Below are 23,152 nucleotides of genomic sequence, written 5' to 3' on the forward strand. Positions count from 1 at the left end.
ATACCTCCAACAAGGGTGGGGAGCGGCCACCCGGCAAACCTCGTGCATATATGTTAATCAGGATCAGGTCCCGATAACCAGTCTTGCTCAACTTGACAATAAGGAGGTCCGGGTTTTGTACACTTATTTCTGTAGTGCGATTTCCCAAGGATTGTTTCACCCAGATCAGTAGGCCCCCTGAGGCTCGCCCTTTGGCATTTCTAATGGCACTTCGAGTGGCGGCTTTGAAGAAATTTACATAACCCTGCCTAAATATTGGATCAACTGCCCAGGTTTCCTGGAGTAGGATGATATCGAATTTGTCCATAAACTCCAGCCAATCTTCAGAATGGATACGACCTTTAACCCCAGCAATATTCCAGGACACAAGGGCAAGTGTTTCTGATGTGGGTACCACAGTAGGGGCCATCACATCTAAAACTGCAGACTTGCCCTGTCCAACCCTACCGTCCCACCCATTTTCAGTTCTCCCAACGATGTTCTGATTTTTCCCGGTCATCATGGGGACTCCCCTGCCCTCAATGGTGATGTGACAATCCCTGTTAGTACTGGAACCCCCTTACACTCTTCTGCTATAATTATGAGCTGTGGGGACTCCTGACCCTGCCTCTGCCTCTCTACCCCAAGGTCAGGATTTTCTACGGATTCAGGTAGATAAGAAGGTGTTTGAAGTCAATCAATGGCCTCGAGATCAGACAAGGGGCCAAAATGATTGAAAAGGGGTGGGAATTGCGGTAGTTGGGGTGTCCTTATCATAGGGTAACTCCTAATGGTGGGTCATCCCTGTTTAGGGGCCTTCAAGGTATAAGCCTGTCTGTGTGGGTAAAAGTATGATAGGCCCAGGGTCTGGACATCCCCCTGCCTGGCAAACCTAGCTTCTCTGCAAATTGTATCCACCACCCAGGGGTCCCTGAACGAAATTAAAATGCAGTCACCCTCCAGATCTTTGGTGCCGTGGCCCACCCAATCAACCCTTCTTACAAACAGAATTTCAGTTGGCGAGGAAGGAGGTAGGGGTCGGTTTTTATTCAGCCAGAAAATCACCTTGTTGCGCAGGTCACCATGAGTCTCCCTTTTGCCAGATTGTAGGGGGGCCATACCGGTCAATACCATTGTGTATGATGTAGCCTCTATAGGGATGTCGACCCGGGGTGTTGTATACCTGGGGTGTTTTTCTACCATAGGTTTTAAGGTACTATGATGGTTAACTAGGGGCCCGTGGGAAGGATGCCTATGGGTGTCTGTGCTAGATTTTGCCAAAGAGAGTGGTTTGGTAGTATGGGGTCTAGCAGGGGTTGATCTATCCGGTTTATTCGTGGGCTTCATCATATGGGTACGTTGAGACGGGCCTCAGATACCTTGCTTGGGATGTTTTTAGAATCACCACCCCTCTTTGGTCTATCGGTTACTGGCCCTGGGGGTTTGCGATTGCTGGGATTACTAATAAGAGTATTTGGAATATTTGATGTTTTTGGGGCCAGATGTGAGGATTTGACCCCCCCTGGGTTTGTGCCAGGTATAGATAATAACAGGGCAGAATTCGTATTCACTACTGCCTCCAGTGAGTCTATTTTTAAAGTCATTAATCTAGTCCGCTCCAAGACTGGTAATAAGAGGTTTTTCATCAAAGCCTCGATCTTTGCCAACAAGGATTCGTCGCTGCTTTGGCACGTTGGGCATGGGTTCGAGGAACCTAGGGAGATGAGGGAGGGGCATAAGACATTAGACAATGTACTAGGACATTGTTTTTCGCTGGGGTGGCCAGGTGCCAATGTAGGGTTGCCAATAGTGTCTTTTAATTTAGGCATCTTACGTTCTCTCCCTCCCATGTGGCTCATGTCTTGCTTTCTCTTCCTCGATACCATGTCTATACCTAAAGAATCTATATAGGTTAGCTCATCAGAGACTATCTTGGATGAGTCAAGGGATGAGTCGGCAGATTCCGAGCTATATTCGGAATCTAGACTATCCTGAGTTTCAATTTCCCCAGTTGCCTCGTGATCATCCAAAAGGTGTTCAGGATGAGCTGGAGTGTGTACAGGAAGATCAACCCCCTCACTATCCATGTGGACTATGGCATCCGTAGTGTCTAAGTGTATACAATTAAAAGCTGCATGTGCGTGTGCATGTGACACGGGGCTAGGAATCGTGGCCAACCTACCCAGCGAAGAGCGTTTTCCGCTGACTAAGTCAATGGAGAGTCGTTTTTCCACCATTGCTATTTCTTTTTCCAGGATTCCCGCGGCACGTGTAATAAAAGCGTCCAATGGACCCGATACCACTCCTTTAGGTGTTTGAATTTGGACAGTGCGTGTTTTACCAGATCTTAAAACCATGGTATCGAATTAGCACCAGCTACAGTAATCAAGACTAGGCACGCTATTTACACAAAATGGGGTAGTAACTTAGTAGCCCTCACAGTCAGTACAATGTTTCTAATGTCCAATCAATCTCTGGGTCACAAGACCGCCTACCTTACTTAAATCACAACTGTGCAGGGATTATGGGCCAGGGCCGTCCTCTGCCGTCCTCGAACGGCCTCAAACGGCCCGCTCTTAGCCCGGTCTTTGCTCCGGGCTGCGTCCTGCGCTGCGGGAGAAGTGACCCCAATTATAGGAAGGTAAGAGGGCGGTGGGCGGGCCGTCAGGGAGAGCGGACCGGAAGTTGTCACCGGTCTATCAGGGACTCCTGGGAATTGGAGTCCCTGGCACGCTCGCAGCCCTGCAGCCCTCCGCCGAGGTTGTGATGGTCTCTCCAAGGTCTCCCAGACTGCTCCTCCTCACGATGGCCTGACGAAGCGGCACCCGCGGAGCGGGTGCGGCGAGGTGTGGGAGAAGTGAGGGAAGTTCGTGCAGTCCACGCAGAGTCCTGCCAATGGTGAGCGCGACCCAGCTATGCGCTTCAGCAAAGTAAAAATAGTGTCCCGATGAGGGCTAGGCAGCAAAGGGTTTAAAAAGCCCTCCGGTGGGCGGGGGGCGGGCCGTCAGGGAGAGCGGACCGGAAGTAGTCACCGGTCTATCAGGGACTCCTGGGAATTGGAGTCCCTGGCACGCTCGCAGCCCTGCAGCCCTCCGCCGAGGTTGTGATGGTCTCTCCAAGGTCTCCCAGACTGCTCCTCCTCACGATGGCCTGACGAAGCGGCACCCGCGGAGCGGGTGCGGCGAGGTGTGGGAGAAGTGAGGGAAGTTCGTGCGGTCCACGCAGAGTCCTGCCAATGGTGAGCGCGACCCAGCTATGCGCTTCAGCAAAGTAAAAATAGTGTCCCGATGAGGGCTAGGCAGCAAAGGGTTTAAAAAGCCCTCCGGTGGGCGGGGGGCGGGCCATCAGGGAGAGCGGACCGGAAGTTGTCACCGGTCTATCAGGGACTCCTGGGAATTGGAGTCCCTGGCACGCTCGCAGCCCTGCAGCCCTCCGCCGAGGTTGTGATGGTCTCTCCAAGGTCTCCCAGACTGCTCCTCCTCACGATGGCCTGACGAAGCGGCACCCGCGGAGCGGGTGCGGCGAGGTGTGGGAGAAGTGAGGGAAGTTTGTGCGGTCCACGCAGAGTCCTGCCAATGGTGAGGGCGACCCAGCTATGCGCTTCAGCAAAGTAAAAATAGTGTCCCGATGAGGGCTAGGCAGCAAAGGGTTTAAAAAGCCCTCCGGTGGGCGGGGGGCGGGCCGTCAGGGAGAGCGGAGCGGAAGTTGTCACCGGTCTATCAGGGACTCCTGGGAATTGGAGTCCCTGGCACGCTCGCAGCCCTCCGCCGAGGTTGTGATGGTCTCTCCAAGGTCTCCCAGACTGCTCCTCCTCACGATGGCCTGACGAAGCGGCACCCGCGGAGCGGGTGCGGCGAGGTGTGGGAGAAGTGAGGGAAGTTCGTGCGGTCCACGCAGAGTCCTGCCAATGGTGAGCGCGACCCAGCTATGCGCTTCAGCAAAGTAAAAATAGTGTCCCGATGAGGGCTAGGCAGCAAAGGGTTTAAAAAGCCCTCCGGTGGGCGGGGGGCGGGCCGTCAGGGAGAGCGGACCGGACGTTGTCACCGGTCTATCAGGGACTCCTGGGAATTGGAGTCCCTGGCACGCTCGCAGCCCTGCAGCCCTCCGCCGAGGTTGTGATGGTCTCTCCAAGGTCTCCCAGACTGCTCCTCCTCACGATGGCCTGACGAAGCGGCACCCGCGGAGCGGGTGCGGCGAGGTGTGGGAGAAGTGAGGGAAGTTCGTGCGGTCCACGCAGAGTCCTGCCAATGGTGAGCGCGACCCAGCTATGCGCTTCAGCAAAGTAAAAATAGTGTCATCACTGTTCTAAAAGGGGCAATTCTCCAAGGTGCTTACGCAGTTGCCTTCAAACTTCTATCAGAACTCAGATGTCATACCACAAAGGTTGGTATATCACACATAGACACCCATATTGAGTCTCACTCTCATTGGAAGTCTCAGTCGACACAAGTCAAGGAACATGTAGAACACATGTGTTTGTGGTCAGGTGGTCCCAGGGAGAATATATTCCATTACTCTCTCCTTGGCCAGAATTTTGCCATCTGCCTGAGCAAAAGCTTATCACTAGCCTGTGCAAACCTGTGACACATGGACAGAGCACAGTACTGTGTGCACAATAATGGAGATCACCCAACATGAGCACATTCAACCCCGTATGGTCCCCACCACTAACAGCCAAGTGCCTAGAGGTGTGCACTATACATCTGCAAACACCAATTCATATGCCCTCGATTGACTACCAGCCACATTGCAACTTCTGTCACCGATTCTTACATGTGCGACTCCTTTATCTTCATATAACTGCTGTGGTTGCCTCCCCATGGGATTTTTGGAAGTGTATCACTACAAGGCGCAAACAAAACACTGATAACATAATGAGTACCATACAGCAGTAGTACTGTACAACAGCGAGGAGTTGGACACACGTCCCATCAATCCCCATAAATTGTGTTATTCTGAGACTGGCTCCTGTCTTGAAGAAAGTGGTCTAGATGTTCAGTTCATGGAGGGAATTTTGTGAGAGAAAAAAGCAGATCAGGAAAAGCAGGAAAACATGTTCATTATGACTGTGTCAGAAAAGACAGCACACCCACCGACTGTGTTTCACCTATTTACTAGCCTCCTTTAGAACACTGCTGCTACATGCAGTAGTATCAAATGGCCTGTGGCAATTGGGATGAAGGCCAATGCAAATGCAGCTTGTATTCTCTGTAGCTGCATTTATCTGGCTTGAATAATGTGTGTCTTCATTACTGAAACACATTAATGTCAGTCCCTCTGCAAAATTACTAGGCAGACTACAAATTACTCTGAACGAGGCCTTCTACTTGATCTATGGGATTAATAGGAAGATATTACATCATAAAGTCCTGCATGGTCCTCCACTGACTGCCATTCATTCACAAGGAAAGCTTAAGTGATGCAGCTTCAAACGCCTCCTGATTGGAGGACCAGTGCATAAGCGTACAACCGGATTGGAATCCAACATCCAGTAGCAAAGTTCTCCTGATGGTCTTGACCATTTGTTGTCCGTCTAAGTCGCGAGATGATTCGCCAACCATGTTGCATCTTTCTGTAACTTCCTTCATTGTAATACAGAGTCTACCTCACGTACCATCACTAGACAGATGATCACAACATGGTTCCCTCATATTTTCTACAAAAGGAATTGTAAGGCAAGTATGGAATCATGAACTAGTCCTTTAAAAAATGGAGAACACCGCGTGCACAATGATTGGCCAGAGAAAAGGACTTGCCGGCTGAACAATAATATCTAGAACTACTAATGTGTAAAAGGTTGGAGGTTGCCTGTGCGCCCGAAAGGTGGCCACCACCCAGGAATAACTGTGAAAAAGATTTTTGGTTCAAATATACAACTAGTAGAAAAGGGTCTCCATTAACATGTAGCAACGAGAAATAACTTGTGGTCAAAAAAAGAAAGTTAAGCTACAAAAGAAGCCTTGTGAGCCACTGAAATATGATGCAACCTTGCACATATTTGTTCATATTTACTAATAATCCAATGCATACGTATTTTTAGATTTCTGCACATGGTGTGACTTTGTAAACCAGTTACTGCACTACATTGCAAAGGTTTTTTACTAATCATGCAATAAAGATTTACTTACTTACAGTTACTGTGTATCAAAGTACCTTCATATGTGAATGTGTAATAGGCATATTGGATAGTGAGGAGGAGTGGGTGCACAACACTGTCCCTCTCAGCACTCGTGACTTACACATGCCATCTACCTGATTCTGCTGCAGCACTCGACAGCAAATCTCAGGGTGAGGCACACCCAGGTTGACTTACATTTCAAGGACCAGCCCACGGCAAGTCACACCCAAAGTTCAGGGTGGTTCTTCATCTCCTAAAAATACAACTATGACAAGACTAAAACTGAAGACAATAGTTTTTGGCCTGAGGAAAAACAGCTGTTTCGTGGATGATTACTAACCCATCTACAGTGACTGGTGGTTTTTGCACTGCAGAGCTTCCAAAGTTCTGCAGAAACACAGCAACACCAACAAAGTACCCCAAAATGGTCCAACAGGGAACTTCTTACCTCGGAACCCGAGGTAAAGACTTGGCCACCTGCAACCACAGGTCTAGCAAACCCGCCTTCTAATGTTATATACAAACTTTCTGCAAAGTCAGCAACAACAGCAAAGGCAAGGCAGATCCATGAGTAACAGGAAGCCATATTTGAGCCCCTTGACTGAGCACCTGGGTCAGGAAAAAGGAGATTTCTAAAAAAAAACACGTGTTCCCTATAGTCACAGCCCCAAAACCTGAGTCTCTGCGCCTAAAGCCATACAGCATTTCCCAATTCAGCCTGACGCACAAACTGCACTTTCAACAAACATTTTGTACCTAAACCCGCTTTCTAGTAGTGTGATAAGGCAATCCTCGGTGGAAACAAGACTTTGTTCACGTCAAATGCCAGTCTCAGAAGGACAAAAACTGCATTGCAACCAGGAAGGAAAAAAAATAGGACTACAGAATGCCCAAGAGGCCCGGGGATATCACAGTTATAAATGACAGGACTTAATAAAGCCTGCAGAATACTTTAATGTTTACTCCTATGCCCACCAGCCGGTTTGTTTGTGAATGTAAAGCTACATATATAGATGGGAGATTCCGAGACAATGGAAACTCTGCAAGCCTCAACCTGAAAGGCTGGTTCCACACATTAAACATTAGCTACCTATAGCCACCGTTTATATTTGCAGCCTCAATCTATATGGTTAGCAGGAATTGTTTTGTCCCCAAGATACTTTTACGCGCTCCAAAAACTTGGAACCAACACACTGGAAAAAAACACTGTTTTCAAAACACATATCACAATTGTGCAACGTTTGACATGAAAGGTTCTTTTGGCCTCTGGCTACTTGCAGCTGGAGTTCATGTGAGTTTTCCTCGCTTTGCATGTTTCATGGACCCTCATGGCAACATGAGAGGAAGGGTGGGTAGCTGCAGAGAAGACTAAACAAGCGATAGCATCCAGTCTGGAGTGCCGCTGTGTCAACAAAAAAAGAGCTGTTTGCAAAAGTACAAAGGGTGCCCAAGTGGCTTTGACAGCTCTCGCGGCGGGCTACTCACATGAGGTCGGGTCTGTGCTTGTGCAGGATGGCGCAGAACGCCAGGCCGTCCCGGAAAGAGGTGGTCATGTTGGTGATGTTCACATCTGAGTACCCATCGCACTGCTGGCGGCACCACTGCTGCAACGCCTTGATCGCTGCCATTCTGGGAGGGGGAGGCTGGTCCACTCACAGGGAAGACAAGATGCAGAGAAATGCACAGGGAATTAAGTCAGCCCCGGGCACGAAGGGGAAACCCAGGCACATGTCAAGATGCAGGTACGAGCGCGGTGCCAACTCCGACAGTCAGCAAAGCCATCCTTCCGTAGATCCCGGGATCCCTGAGGCGGTGTGTGGGAACTCCAAGGGGGAACTGCAACTTGTGATCTTGGCTACTTTCATCCAATATAAACAAACTATAGGCAATAGGCTGGCTTATCTCCAATGAACTGGCACACGGTTCTGTGAAGAAGGTAGCTCTGCCCATTCACCGGCATGTATGACGGGCTATTGGACTATTTCCTCTCTTACGATGCCTCTCGTACACGCTGCTCAGCCCCAACCAGGCCGGAGGATCCCAAAACTGCACTTAAACCCGCGCGTCCGGATTGGAGATCCCAGCGCCTCCGCTGACCCTCTGTGTCTTCTCTTCACAAACTTCTGTAAAGTGAGAAGCGAAGGGGAGACGCTTCCCAGGCACTCGACCCATTAGAGGAATTCCACTTAGCAACGACTCGACATCACGTGACGCGGCCAGCCCGCAAGTCCTGTCAAGTCACGTCCTCCTAGTTTCTGCGTCATCTTTTAGGTACATGCCCGAGCGGGAAGTGTGAGGCTGAACTGTTTATACTCCGTGAGAATATTATAGGGGCTGCAGGCTGTCCATAGAGGCGCTTTATTGAGAAGAAGCGCTGCGAAGACTCTAGGCGCTCGCCTAGTGCCTATAGAGCGGTGCTGAAAATAAAAAAAATACTTTCTGGTCTCTGGGAAGGGGCAAGAGGGTAGCATCTGTAATTTACTGCTTTTCTTGCGATATTTGGGTAACGTTTAACTCGTCGGAATAGCGGAGGAAGCTTAATTTGAATCCTAACTAAAGTTATGAAATAATTTGAAGAAAGTCTTCATCCACTACCAGGAAGTCACGATCTCTGCACTGGGTTTACATTCTGCAAGGGTTAACGCTGTGTGGTCACATCCTGTGCTGCCCAGTTTCACGTTTTGTTTTGCACAATCACACATTCGAAGCAGCCCGGTCCCCAATTCTAAGCTGCATAGTCCCACATTTCGCAGTAAGCAGTCTACCCAGGGCACAAGTGCTAAAAAGAAGAAGTTGGGAGGGGAGGGGGGGGGGGGGAGAGGAGTGACGTCACGAAAGGTGCTTGCACCATCGGGATCATTGCCTCCCCTCACTCTCGCATCTGCGATTGCATCTTAGAAGCCAGCTCTGGGAGTGTCAGACGAGCTGGTTTTAAACTTGTACGTCATGCGTCAGTGGGGATTTTCTTACACGTGCAGGGCTCGGTCCCAGAGAGGCCAACGAGAGAAGTCCAGCTGTTTGGCAGGGGGGGGGCGGCGTCCCCCGGTAAAATAAGTGGAGGGACGCCGTCCACCCGCGTGGTACCCCGACTCGAGCCCTGCTTACAGGTGCAGGAATTACATAGACCTCTACATTCCCAGGAGGAATAGTGTGTGATATAGGAGACGAGAGGGTTGGTAAACTCATGAGAAAGATGCTAAGTAACAGAGACCGAATCCCTGGTATTCAGTATATGAAGATCGCTGATATGGACATTGCATGCCATCCATAATTGGAATTATGTTATCTGTTACATTTGCATAGTAGGATACAGATATGCCAATTACATATTATAAGATCTAGAATATGTGGTTTGATTGTATATATAACATGACGTTGTAGCAAAGCACTATAGTTGCAATGGGGGTTTGACATTTGTGCTGTGGACCACAATGCCCAGAAGGTGATTCTTTGAGCAGGGACTCTCTTGGTCCAATTGCCTGGACATCTTTTTGCTCATGTACCTTTGCTCCGGGGGGTTTCTATGTAGAAAATGGTTGGGAGAACATTTCTGGGCTCGTGTGTTTTTGAAGCGCGTTAAATTATCCGTGTCACCTGTTGCCTCTGAGCAGCTGAGACCATCACAGCCTGTTTCAAGTTGCTCTGTGCTTGCTGCAATCAGTCTGATTTGTAGCCATTATGTTGGGGTCTTGCCTTTTGTTGCTGATGCTGCTACATGCATGCTTTTCTCGATGCAGAGAAGATGTGACATTACATTTCTGTTTCCATCCCAACCATCTGTAACTATCCTACACAAGAATCACCTACCATCTTTTCATTCATCTAATCACCCAGACATCCATCCATGTTCTCATACAGGTATCCACCCATTTAAGCATTCATACAAACATCTATCATTCCACTAACACATCCACCCTAAATTACATCTCTGCTTCCTAAATGCTCTCTTTATCTGGATGGAAACCATATAACTCCACTACCCACCACATATATCCACTCCACTCCATAACACATGAGTAAAGAATATTTACATTTACTGCACCAATAGCTCTAACTCTTGTTTCCTAAATAATCACTACACTACAAACAAAATAATGTAAGTTAAAAACATTGTCATTTACAGCGCCAGTAGCTCTAACTTTCACAATTGCGAGACCAATTACCTTGTAACTGCTTGTTATTTCTTTCTGAATGGACCAACACAATGTAACTTATTTATACAAAGTAGCAGCAAGAAAGACTGTTCAGGGATTATTTTGCCTCTGGGTTGTTTTTGTTGAGGGATTGTGGTAAAATATTGTTTATTCTTCCTTTTGTTTCATCCAGTGTTTTGCACTTGGATTAAAGGAGCAGGAATTAGAAGCATGTTTTATGTTTGATCTAATTATTTTATACACTGTAGAGAATCTGGGAATATTAAAATTACTGTTAATCTTTTGGCAGTGTTTAATTCCTTCACTGATTTGTGTAATGACTGGCTCATAAGTATTTTTGCCAATATATACTATCACATTCACCCACAGACACAAATTGGGTAAAAACCATTCACACACACAGCTGCCTATTCTAACAAGTCAGTATTGATAGCAGGTTGCCTGTCAAACACCTTTTAAAATTCAATACAGGTGCAGTGAAAGGTACCTGCAAAAATAGTGCTGTCACCATCCACGTGGCATAGCAGTGAAAACATGACACACGACTTTCCACATTCCAGCAAAATTCAGAGCTGCAAGGTGTCCCATTGTTATGTGTGATACTTTCACCTAATCATGACTTTTTACCCAACTACATTTTGCTGCTGGGGTTTTTGAGTCCATAGTTACAATGTTAAAAGCAGAATACCGAGTCCCAGAATACAATGTGCTGTCTGTCAAAATGTCGGGACTGACTTAAAGAGAGACATTTGCCATGGCGGCACTTGGAAACTGTGAATGTCCACACAACAGCATCACCACCTTAATGTAGTCAGGCAAAGAGTGCAGAAAACCAGGGGCGTACATGCTTAAAGCTAGTAACAGGTGCCTTAGAATGCACAATTAATACATATTAGAATACAAATTAATCTGCTGTTATTCGAAATTCTAAAGGTTCCACGAAGAACTACGCTATTGGCAGAGTTGACCACTCCTAAAATGTCATAATATTCAGTAACGTGTAGGTGAATAACTCTCAACTGTGTCCAGGAATTTGTAAAACATTTCAATGTAGCACCCTTACTTTTTAAATCCATTAATAGTCATGTAAATAGGCAGAGTCCTGACAGAGTGAGGATGAGAGGTAATGAGATCTGAGTGAGAGTACAATAGAAATGCTTTCTATGCTTAAAATAGTCTAACATATGTCCACTTTACACACTGCCACTGGGATGACTCTACATACCCTGAATTGTCTCCTTTAAGTTGTATATGTGCTTTATAACAGCCATTGCAAAAACATATTTTGTAAATACTGGAAGAACACAGTTAATATGGTTTCTTTATGGGGTTATGCAGCTGAATAAGCACTTGTAATCACAGATTTAAAAAGGTTGGAAAACATTGAGAAAATGCCACTGAAATCCATAAAAAATAAACACTGAAAACAGGACAGCCTATATATCTTTTTGTGTACCAATATACCTGATCCGGTGTTAGGGCACATTATGAAAGCACTTTTAAGTAGACCTCCTTCTTGTAAGACTGCTGTTGCAATCCTTTCTGTTATAAGGGCCCTAAATAGGAACCAGGCAACCATAGACTTTTATCCCTTTTTGATACAGCAACAAACATTTCCAGCAAATTGAGCTTGGCAAAGATCCTCAGTAGGTATAAGGTGACAGGTTGATAAGCAAGGCTCAGACTGGACGTCAGCCTGGAACTGGCTTAGTTGGCAAATGCCTCTGATTTTACGCGATCCGCATCAATGAAAGTGGACTCAGAAATTCTATGTTGTATGTAACCCATATTATTCTTGCGGTTGTCTTTGACTTTGTGGTAGTAACAAACTTTGGCATGCTCTAATATTTTCGTCTCTGCTACTCATTCAAGTGGGTATTTCACTGGAATTACTGATACTTCCGCATAAATATGCTGCAGCGTACAGGGGGATTTTGCATGAGAATTTGTGATCCAATCAGGGATTGTACAGAGTGAAGGCTAAGATGGTAAGCAAAACTAATCTGTCAAAATGTTCAGCTACTTGAGGATTATATAGGGTAATATGGTGGAATGGACAGGTTGGTAAACTTCCATTTCTCATAGGAAGTGGACCAAAGCCCTTACGATACTCACATCCACATTCAGAGACCAACCAGTTGATTTGTTTCTGTAGGGTTAATCAAGCCAAAGTGGGTTCTTCTGCTTTGTATGGTACTAAATGTCATGGACATCATTTAGGGGTTGCCAGGGGTTACAGGCTGCAACCCTTGGCTTGCTCCTTGTGACTTCTGGCACAGCCTTTGCGACCCCTGGTCTCAGATGTAGCAAAATCCGTGCCAACAAGACAGGGGTGGCTCTGCATTTATTATTATCTGCCTATTTGTCATTATACTAATAGTGAATACTATTCTATGTTGTATGCATACTTGTGGGTGAGACTCTGTTTAAGTGAGAGGAAGGATGCGTATGTGTGAGCAAGTGTGTATTTATGTGTAAGCATGTGTGTGAGTGAGAATCAAGTGACAGGTGGATGAGTGAAATTGTGTGTGACTGAGGCCAAGATTTGCCATTCTTTGATACAAGTCAACACTTCACCAAAGTTGCTGCATCGCCTTTCATGAAAGGCAGAGAAAAAAAATACACCGTATCTAAAAAGATATGGTGCACTTTTTCTTTTCCCATGTGCTGGCGCACTTTTGGCAGCCATGTGCCAACGCTCACACCCATGGCTGGCAGTGCAAGGGTATATGTGTTCTCTAAGGTATAGGTTTGCACTGGAAGGGGTCTCTTCCAGTACAAAAACTATGCTTTAAGGCTTTTCTCACTTTTTGTGTGGGCTTTTCAACACAGCACACATGCACAGTTGGTAAAATGAGGAGGAACTAAAACAAATTCCCCTTGTTATGCCTGCCTCAAGAAGGCATAGTATTTCGGTGCAAATTCCTGTCTACCAATGTGTTTAGATAGGGATTTCCGTCAAAACACAGTGGTGATTGCATGCGAACACCTCTGCACCACAGATGGAACACCCTTTGACTCGTCATGATAACATTCAATTTACTAGGGGGTCGATTCCGATCCTGGAGAAAATCCGTCCGTATGATTCGTATCCGGAGCCCTCTCCGTACGACTCGTACAGACGCCGTACGACCCGACGAGTACGATCCGGACCGGGGTATCAGGACGCGATTCGTACGGTCCACGTCAGGTAAGTGCTATTCGTATGGAAAAGCACACATTCACATACACACCGTACGGTGCATACCCCCCATGATCGCAGGGGTACGCACCGTACCCCTGCGATCATGGGGGGTATGCACCATACCCCGCGATCATGGGGTGTACGCACCGTACACCCAGCGAACATGGGGTATGGTGCGTACACCCCATGATCGCGGGGTATGGTGCGTACCCCTCATGATCACAGGGGTATGGTGCGTACCCCCCTTGATCGCAGGGGCACGGTGTGTACCCCTGCGATTATGGGGGGTACGCACCGTACCCAGTGGGGGCCGTTGCGTACCTGTTTTGGCGCGAACTCTGCTTTTACGGCTGTTTTCAGCTCCCGTAGAAAAAGGGTCATACGGTGCGTACCCGGCACGTATCGTACCTGCTGGGTCGTAAAAACCAGCCGCGAACCGTACAGATGTCGCGTACAGCGGGTTCCGAGGGAGAATCGTACGGGGATTAGAGTCGTACTGTCTCTGTACGATTCGTACGGAGTCCAGCTCCTGGTACGAATCGTACTTCATCGTACGTACAGGCGACGTTGCAGGGTATGATTCGTATGGGAAAACGCTCTGAGCGGCTATTCGGAGCATTTTTTCCCGAATCGGAATCGTCCCCATTGTGTCATTTTTATTGAAACTTATTCATTTTAATATGGAAAACATTTCAAAGTGTCGTTTTAATTCTATTTATTTATTTGAGTGCTTGTGGATACACGATTTATTGTTTTTCCATCTGGTGCGTACATCAGTAGTCGAATGATTATGAGGGCCCTGGGGGGCCAATATTTAAACATTTTTTATGCCAGAAACCTTCGCGGGATTGTACTCAACAACTTCCCAAAGTTTCCTGGCGATCGGATGAATGGTGTTTTAATTCTATTTATTTATTCGAGTGCTTGTGGATACACGATTTGTTGTTTTTCCATTTGGTGCATACATCAGTATTCAAAAGATTATGAGGGCCCAGGGGGGCCGATATTAAAAAACATTTTATGCCAGAAACCTTCACGGGAGTGTACTCAAAAACGTTCCAAATTTTCATGGCGATCAGATGAATGGTGTAGTAATGCATAAAGGAGAAACAGAAAGACAGACAGACATCCTTTCATTTTTATATATATAGATACAATTGAATTTTAATTTTCGAAGACAGAGACTGCAATAAAGACATTGAAGGAAAGCTTATGGGTAGGATGCAAACAGGCGTTCACAAAAAGATGAAAAGTTGTTATTGAGCTTATTCATCTAGAATTAAAAGACTATATTTGACAGCAACCTTTATGCAATTCGGCAACTGGCAGCTTATGGTTAGGAACAAAATGGTTGCATTTCTGGATATTTAAAGAAGTTATGTAAGTGATAAAGACTTCTTGCTGGATGCCTGATCTTGCCTCATTGGTTCCAGAAGATACATACTGTAATGTTTGTTATTTTCTGACGTGTGTAGGTATTTCATCATCCTTATTAAGCGTTTTACAATATCGCTCCTGCTTTCTGACTTGAGCCTGTAAAGTTGGTGTACTGTCTGATTTCTGACCATGTTAAGTATCTGCAAATTGAGTGGTAGAGTTGCTGTATGAGCCTGTAGGATTTGTATAGCTCTGCTGCCCATGGCATGTGATTGAGAGATTTACATACCTTTTGTTTTTATCCATCCTGCACCTTACAAGTAGATTCCCATGCTGAGAAGCTGCTAAAACGGTTCAGAATAGAAACATCATGGGAAATTATATTTAGAAGTGAAGAAAAAGCCATAGAAATTTAGAAACATTATAGACTACACGAAACAGTGTATCAATATTATTGAACCACTTGAAATATCTATAGAGCACTGTAGCTACATTATAAGGCAACTGTGCTGATAAAAGGCATTGTATTATAACCATTTTTCTAAGTTTTCTTGGTGAGAGTAAACATTCATCATCCATAGGTAAGGTAATGTATAGCTGGTTCACCACCAGACAATTGAAATATTTTAATTACAATCCCTTTGGACGCTTTGGAGTTTTAGCCATTTAGATATGGTGCATTGTGTTTTGCCTTGGATTTTTTTTACATTTTCTCAGGGAAGAACCCAAGACCAATCTTGACACTCTTGAATCCCAGCTCGCTGCCCAAGCGCAGTTCAGGGTAGGTGGTTATTCCCCACCACTTTCAGAGTTCACTAGTCGCCACCGGCATCAGACAATATTGCAAAAATACCTTAGCACTCTGTAAAAATATTGTTTTTTCCTCACTAGCCAATTAAAGTCTGAATGATTCTAATGCTTTGAAAACATCTACAAGTCTTACCAGCCCTTTTTGGATATCCATTCATTTGGGCTTCTTTCTTGACGGTTTGTCATAGATGCTGTTATTGAAGCTGTGCTTTTCTTGATTACCCAGCCTTTGTGTTTTTAGGACTGCTCTGCTGTGTATCCTGTCTCATATCCAGTTTCTTTACCAGTAGAGGCACAGTGCCCTCTCCAGGTAGGTGAAATAAAAGTCCCAGGCTTCCCTTCCCAGTTTTGTAGCAAAGAATTGCACTTCCATTCCAGGAGACATGATATGTGACAAAGAACTGTCCTTGAGTTCTATGCTCCCAAATCTCAAATTCCTGTATCAACTGTGTGGGTATGGGGAACCATGAAAAATGTACACCCCAAATCTTTACCTCAACCGAACGCCCACAGGTTGATGAATCCTCAATTTCATGAAACAATGTGTCCCTGAGGTAAGGCACCTCCCAATGCATAACAAGTACAATTAAGGGACCCACTTAATAATTGAGTTCTAGATCAGTAGTATAAATGTAAAAGATGTATTACAAGAGTCAAAAGAATTACAATACTGAGTCAGCATAAAGTCTTTGCCATGAAGGCCCTCAGCAAATAGAACGTTACAGAGTAGTGCAAAATCTAGAATATTGTAAGCCCCAGGTGGGTTCAAATCAATTGAGAATTATAGAATGGGAAAGTCACCTGACTCACCTTCAAAATGTAACGTTCATATAGGAAATCTCAAAGAACAGAATAACAAGCATTTACAATGCAACGGTTTCGCCTTTGTAAAAGTTCCATGAAGTCACCACACATTCCCTGAACACTGCCTCGCGCAGCAGCTCACCTCTGATGTGTGACAGGGCCACGGGCTGGAAGGGCCCATTGGACCCGGCGGCATTGACCACCATTCTGCTGCCGGCCTTGTTACATGTGAACATTGAGAACCCAGCGGAAGAAGCGGTGCGATAATCCTAAAATGTGGGGGCGAAAAGTGCATTTTTGCATGTAACTGTTTTTCTCTGCAGTGAAAATAGTATCCTGTGGGGAATCCCTTTCCTCTTTTAATTTAAGTTTAACATGAGTTTGTTCGCTCCCTAGTCCCACACCAGAGGTACACTTGCAGTTGCACCTACCTACTTTTGACAGTAAACATAATTTTGTTTTCAGGCTGGGTGCATTTGTGAATGCACGTTGGGAAGGTAAACTGGCACCAATCATGATCCAGCGAGCAGCTTTGTTTGTATAGTGCAACCAAAAACTTTGTGAATTGGGCCCCACGCGCAGCACACTTTATACAGAAAGATAACGTGGAACTTTAAAAATGAAAGGACGGGTGTTGGGACTGAGGCCTCCTCTGACAGCGCTCCTAGAATAAAGGGATTGTGAGGGGTCGCATATAAGACTCGCTGGCGGACATCAAAGCCTTTGCAGTAGGCCGCGCTCCTTCCTTTTAGCAGTGTTAATTTAACCCTAAACTCTGCCTCCTTCATTTCACGTGCATTAATCCCCGCTCACTGACTGACATTCGGGCCCCTTCCTTTATGATGCTGTGCATGCAGAAGAGCGGGGGAGGAGGGGGTAACAGTAACATATCACAGGCTTTACATGATCACTCATAACCTTCAGCCATATTTCGCACAAGTGTTTCCAATATCAAAGCGGGTGATTTTTGCCCCATGATGCATGTATTGACATATGCTGCCCATGTGCGACGCTTGACTTGTTTCCATTATGCATTATTAATTACTCGGAATCGCCGAGGTTAATGGTGGGGAAAGGAGAAATGCTTACCGGTCGTATGAAGTCCCTGCAACAAAAAACGCCCAGAAAGGCATGACGACAAAAGGGGCGGGACTTAAAAAAAGACCCAGAAACGCACATGAATCGCGTCGTGATGGGGGAAAGAGTGATTGACAACCATCTCTTCCAATGGCTAGCCTCCATTTATGGAGCTAGCCAATGGAAGAAGGGGCGGGTTCAAGTCCCCAATACTGAGATAACATTAAATTGCGCCTGCGCGACACTGCTGCGCAGTGAACGCCAGGCGAAACCTAAAAAGTGCAGGTTCATCATGATGTGCACCAATGTAAAACATGATTAACAAAACAAAGCACAGTTTTAATATACATCGCATTGCTGTAGCAGCTAAGCACTATCCCAGTACATGAATATTAATTATGCCTACTCTATGCTAATGTCACATGTAGATGGTAGATCAAACTAGATACATGAACAACAGCAAACTATTGTGAATGAATAGGGCACAGTGAGATAGCCGAAGATCTTTGAAATGTTACATTTTTTTAGATCATGCCAATAAGTTTCATTGAGAACATCAAGAACAATGTAAGTGACGATAAACAAACGTGAGTCTTCTTGACTTTGTGCTGCAAAAATTTACATACAGTGAAACATGCAGGGGAAGACATCCTTAAAAAACAATTCTGGAGAGGAGGAGCTACGCTTGCAACCAAGATGGCCGCTTAGGCTCCCGGCTCCGCTGACCTCCGTCCCCGCCGGATAATCCTGCTACAAATCCTGAATTTACACCCTGCCTCCGGGCGTGTGAACTGCTGTGCTGTACTTTGGTGTGATCCCGGGACTTTCCCCAGCTTGGTGGACGGAGTTACGTCGAGTTTTAGTTTGGGGCCTCCACCAGCTTGTGAGCCGGGGACTCGAGTACTGGCCCAGCCGGGTCCCAGTTGAATAACATCAGCCGTGGGTGATCGACAGGGTCCGGTCCTTGGATGTGGAAAACTTTCAAAGCCCGATTTTGACGGCAGTTGTTGCTCTGGCCTACAATCAATGGAGGGTTGACGAGGCACGACTGTGGCCGTGGGCGGGGGTCCCTGACCCGGGGACCTGGTGTGCCGCCGCCGGTGTTTGCCGGGTCGAAGTCCACGCTTGTGGTACCGGAGTCTGGATTGTGGCCTTGGTAAGTCCTCGTTCTCCCTCCTGTGACAGTCCGTCTGAAAATTTGCCGATTCCCCCGGGGAAGACCAGGGCCTCAGGGGGACGAGAATATGGTTGTCTCGGAACAAGATTTGGTGGGACGGACTGAGTCTGAACCGTCGATACGGACTGTACTGGCAGCTATCGGGGCACTACATTCCCATGTGGAGTCTATTGTCCGGAAAATGATTGCGGTCACACACGGACATGGACAAGTGGGACTGGACCCTGATCCGTTTTAATATCCTGATCGGCCTATACCACCCACGGAGGTCCTTGTAACGGCAGTGGGCCCTGTGCCACGAGGGGTGTCGGAGCTTCATGACAGTGTGATGGCCGATGACCGTGTACTCGATGCTCTCTACGGATTGCCAAGCCTACATCATTGCCTACTGTGTGTGGATTAATTGGTGCTCCCCTTCCGGATACACTTGATGGGAACTATCTACGGAACGAATCAGTGTTTTTCCCCTCTCCGACACCTTTACTACGATTGCAGAGACAACGACGTTGGGAGCTCATGTCGATGAGGGTCGTCGTTGATGCCAACAGAGTTCCCAGTGATTTTAAAACTTTGCCTCGCCTCGGACGGAACTTTACTGAATGGTTTCTACATTTTGACTATCCTGCGGAGGCGACAGCCTGTCTGGAAGGGGCTTGTACGACTGATCGGAAGGGTCAAGGATGAGACTGATTGTCGGGGTTTGGCACCATGGGTTTTCTGAAGTGGGATTCGTTACCATTGTATTTACGAGAGGTCGGATGGTGGTTAGTGTTTCCCCTGTTTAGTTTTAATTTCGCTTCTTAATGGAGTTGTGTGTTTTATTCCGGGGATTCTTGGTTCTGGCGGGGGGAGGGGGGACCGGGAGCCCGTACTGAGATGTCCTCCTCCACGTTTACTATATTTAGTACTTAGTTAGATGGGGCGACAGGCACACTGCTAGTTGGGGATAGGCGCAAGCCATATGCAGGGGTGCAGGGTGGGGGGAGGGGTGTTTGTCTAGTTAGTATTTGTAGTTTTTATGTTTGAAATCCTTCAAAATCCTGATATAGGTGGTCTTATTGAGTAGAGAATTTGTGTTTCAAGGTAGATGGGTTCTGGTTGAGGTATTACCTGCATGAGTTAGCCAATTGTTGCGTAATTTATCATTGTATTTGGTATGCGGCTGTAATCTCGTAACCCTTTTTATTGCTGCACCCTTCCCCCTCCCTTCTACTCTGGACTGCTACTCAATGTTTATCCTGTTTTCCGGGGGAGGTGGGGTTGGTGGTAGGCATTTGTTTGAATATCCTGAACGTTGTACGGCCGCATACCTGATGTAGCTTGTGAGCAGGCTTTATTGATAGTTCTACGTCCATTATGCCCGGTATGTATATTGCTTATCCTTTAATTCCGCGATGTAAGTCACCTGTTATTGTTTTTCTTTTCTTGCTTCTTCAATAAAAACTTCTGGCTATCAGGCCCAAAGTGAGGCTTAGTTAACAAGGGTCAGGAATGCACACTTTTACGTGTTATAGGAAATTCACACAATATTAGTGTATACAGGTGTAATCAAGAGTAAAACTACATTTTCACTCTGTTAATGCACAAAAATATAAAGCCACACAATCTCTATCAACTGTGTGAAGTTCTCTCCTTCCTCCCAACAACTGTCCAGGGCTCCTATGAAGTATAGCTCAGCTGAATCCGGTTAGGTTTCTTTTTAAAAGAGCTAGGTATCACTGGAGTCTATTCGCAGACCCCTTGCTCTTTTCTCCCGCCTATCCTGGGCATTGTGTTGTCAGTCTGTTGAAGTAATTTCAAAAAGGGGGGTGGTGATGGACACAGTATCTGAGTTAATCAGAACACTCCTACCCAGTCAACAGATCAGGGCTTGATCCATCACCGTTTTTTAGCTCACTGCACCATCCCAGTTCAGAACCTGGCTATATGCAAATTAGTCTGTCCCTGGCCCAGTGCATCATGGGAACAGGGCAGACCAAACTACCAAGCCAATTCTTCACTGGAAAGGAAACAAGCTTCCGGAATGCCAGAAACCGGTCCCCGGTAGCTTGTTTCCTTCCCAGTATAAGAATTGGCTTGGTAGTTTGGTTTGCCCTGTTCCCATCATGCACTGGGACAGGAACAGACTAATTTGCATATAGCCAAGTTCTGAGCTGGGATGGTGCAGTGAGCTAAAAAACGGTGATGGATCAAGCCCTGATCTTTGGACTGGGTAAGAGTGGTCTGCTTAATTCAGGCACTCTGTTCATCACCACCCCCTTTTCTGAATCATTTTGTCCACCATAAGCGTGGAAGGGTATACTCAGATGTGAGTCCCTTGCTCATTGCACCATCAGGATTCAAGCAAGCCGGGCCGACGAGGCTGAAATGCCAGAAACCGGTCCCCGGTAGCTTGTTTCCTTCCCAGTATAAGAATTGGCTTGGTAGTTTGGTTTGCCCTGTTCCCATCATGCACTGGGACAGGAACAGACTAATTTGCATATAGCCAAGTTCTGAGCTGGGATGGTGCAGTGAGCTAAAAAACGGTGATGGATCAAGCCCTGATCTTTGGACTGGGTAAGAGTGGTCTGCTTAATTCAGGCACTCTGTTCATCACCACCCCCTTTTCTGAATCAGTCTGTTGAAGTGACAATTTACCAATGCCCTTCATTGACATAAACCCTCCAATCTCCTTTTTAGTCAATCCTCAATGCTATCATGGCTCATAGACTAAAACACCTGTTCATAAAAAAAAAACTTGATGTCGTGGTGGGAGAAATGATGAACTGATCCCATCAAATCCTGTGTGTACTTCCATATTCCTCTATTCATCCACCCAAAGCACTAAGGAATAGCAGAGAAGACGAAAACCAACGCCTGCCTCAACAACACCAAATCACTGTACTTCGGTCTTCAACAACATGAAACCACCCATATTCTTGTGGAAATGTCCACAGACATACTCCTTGTTCACAGTGAACAGAAAATTAAGTTACATCTCTTAAAAGCCCAATTGGGCAGAAAGTGGCCATGGGATGCTTTTAACTTGCTTTGTTTTTTTTAGACCAGGTTTTACTGACTGTCACATTATCAGTCCTTTCATGAGATGGCTTAGATGAGAAATATGAAAAGCTGGAAATTATGCAGCTAGCTATTTTTTGTGATTTCGAAGTATATGTTCATGTTTTCCCAACAACTGTGCTGTTGCCTGGTTAGTATTGTTGGTACACCACATGAAGCCACAGTGCTCACTGTACTTAGGGTCTAATTAGGCCCAGTGAGGCCAAATTGCATCTGGTGTTGCCTGATGTTCTGAGGAAGAGGTGGATAGAAATCGGACCAGACGGCATCCTTTAACATGTATTTGAATTGATTTGTGTTATAATGTTGTAAAATGTACATATAATGTTGTTCACGCCATGTCACAATTTGTTCCTGGGCCTCAAGGCACACAGAGGCTGCCGGGTCCCGATTGTGAAAATCTGGTCCTCTTACCTACGCTTTCCTGTGGCATTACTACTGTTGCTCCCAAAACTAAACATCAAGGACACCTCTTTAGGACTTGATGTTTAGTGTACCAAGGCAGAGCAGTTTAAAGTTTCTAAACACCCAAAAAAGAGGTAGGAGCATTTGCAATCACACTATTCTGTTCGGTGGCACGTGTTGTTTATTTGAAAACTGCCCTCACCCACAAATTTGTGGCATGCTTCATCATAGGGCTTGCTAAACAAAACCCCCTGCAGACCAACACCAATGGGGGTGTTGTTTAGCAAGCCCTATGATGAAGCATGCAACAAATTTGTGGGTGAGGGCAGTTTTCAAATAAACAACACGTGCCACCGAACATATTAGTGTGAATGTGTGTGTTTAGATATTTGTAGTGGATGTTGATGTAGGAGTCTTTCCTCTTCCCCCAGTTGTGTGTGATTCAATATAAAGGGGTATATTATCAAGGGGTTTATCTCCGCTTTTTTGGCTTTAAAAGCCAAGAAAGCGGAGATAAAATTATCTCCCTATTACCAAGCTGTCGCTAACACCAGTTAGTGACAGCTAATAGGAGATAGCGACCATCTTGGGCCCCGCTTTGCATGTCAGTGATATTTATCACTAATGACATGCAAAGTGGGCGTGCCAAGATGTTAGCGACTGGAAACAGTCGCTAACATCGCTATCTCCTATTACCAACTTTTGGAGATATTCGCGCTAAGCGCGAATATCTCCAAAAGCTAACACCTGCCCTGAGCAGTTCTTCACCATGTTATCCAATGGGAGGTGGATAACATGGCTAAGAGCATTTGCTCGATAATGCATGAATATCGCTGACTTTTCAGCGATATTCATGCATTGCGGCCGTTTTTTATCGCATTTGCGATAAACCTTGCTAATAGCAAGGTTTATCTGCGATAAAAATCGCCGATGTGCGGCGATAATTTTTGTCTCTAAACAAGTTAGAGACAAAAATTATCGCTAGTTGTTGGTAATATACCCCAAAG

At 46.1% G+C, this 23,152-nt stretch overlaps 1 protein-coding gene across 3 annotated transcripts in view; it reads right to left on the reverse strand.

Moving 5' to 3' along the window:
• Window positions 1–8,288, reverse strand: part of MICALL2 (MICAL like 2) — a 189,722-nt gene extending 181,434 nt beyond the window's left edge. For 2 of the 3 annotated variants that reach the window (XM_078664949.1, XM_078664950.1), the window contains exon 1: window positions 7,583–8,231. In XM_078664949.1, the coding sequence (XP_078521075.1) occupies window positions 7,583–7,725 (143 nt within the window). In that variant the 5' untranslated portion in view covers window positions 7,726–8,231. Of the gene's footprint in view, window positions 1–7,582 lie in introns of all 3 variants that reach the window. The other variant, XM_078664948.1, reaches the window with a different exon arrangement.
• Between the last annotated feature and the right edge of the window lie 14,864 nt (window positions 8,289–23,152).

The sequence above is a fragment of the Lissotriton helveticus genome, chromosome 10 (genome assembly GCF_964261635.1).
Source record: "Lissotriton helveticus chromosome 10, aLisHel1.1, whole genome shotgun sequence".
Lineage (NCBI taxonomy): Eukaryota > Metazoa > Chordata > Amphibia > Caudata > Salamandridae > Lissotriton > Lissotriton helveticus.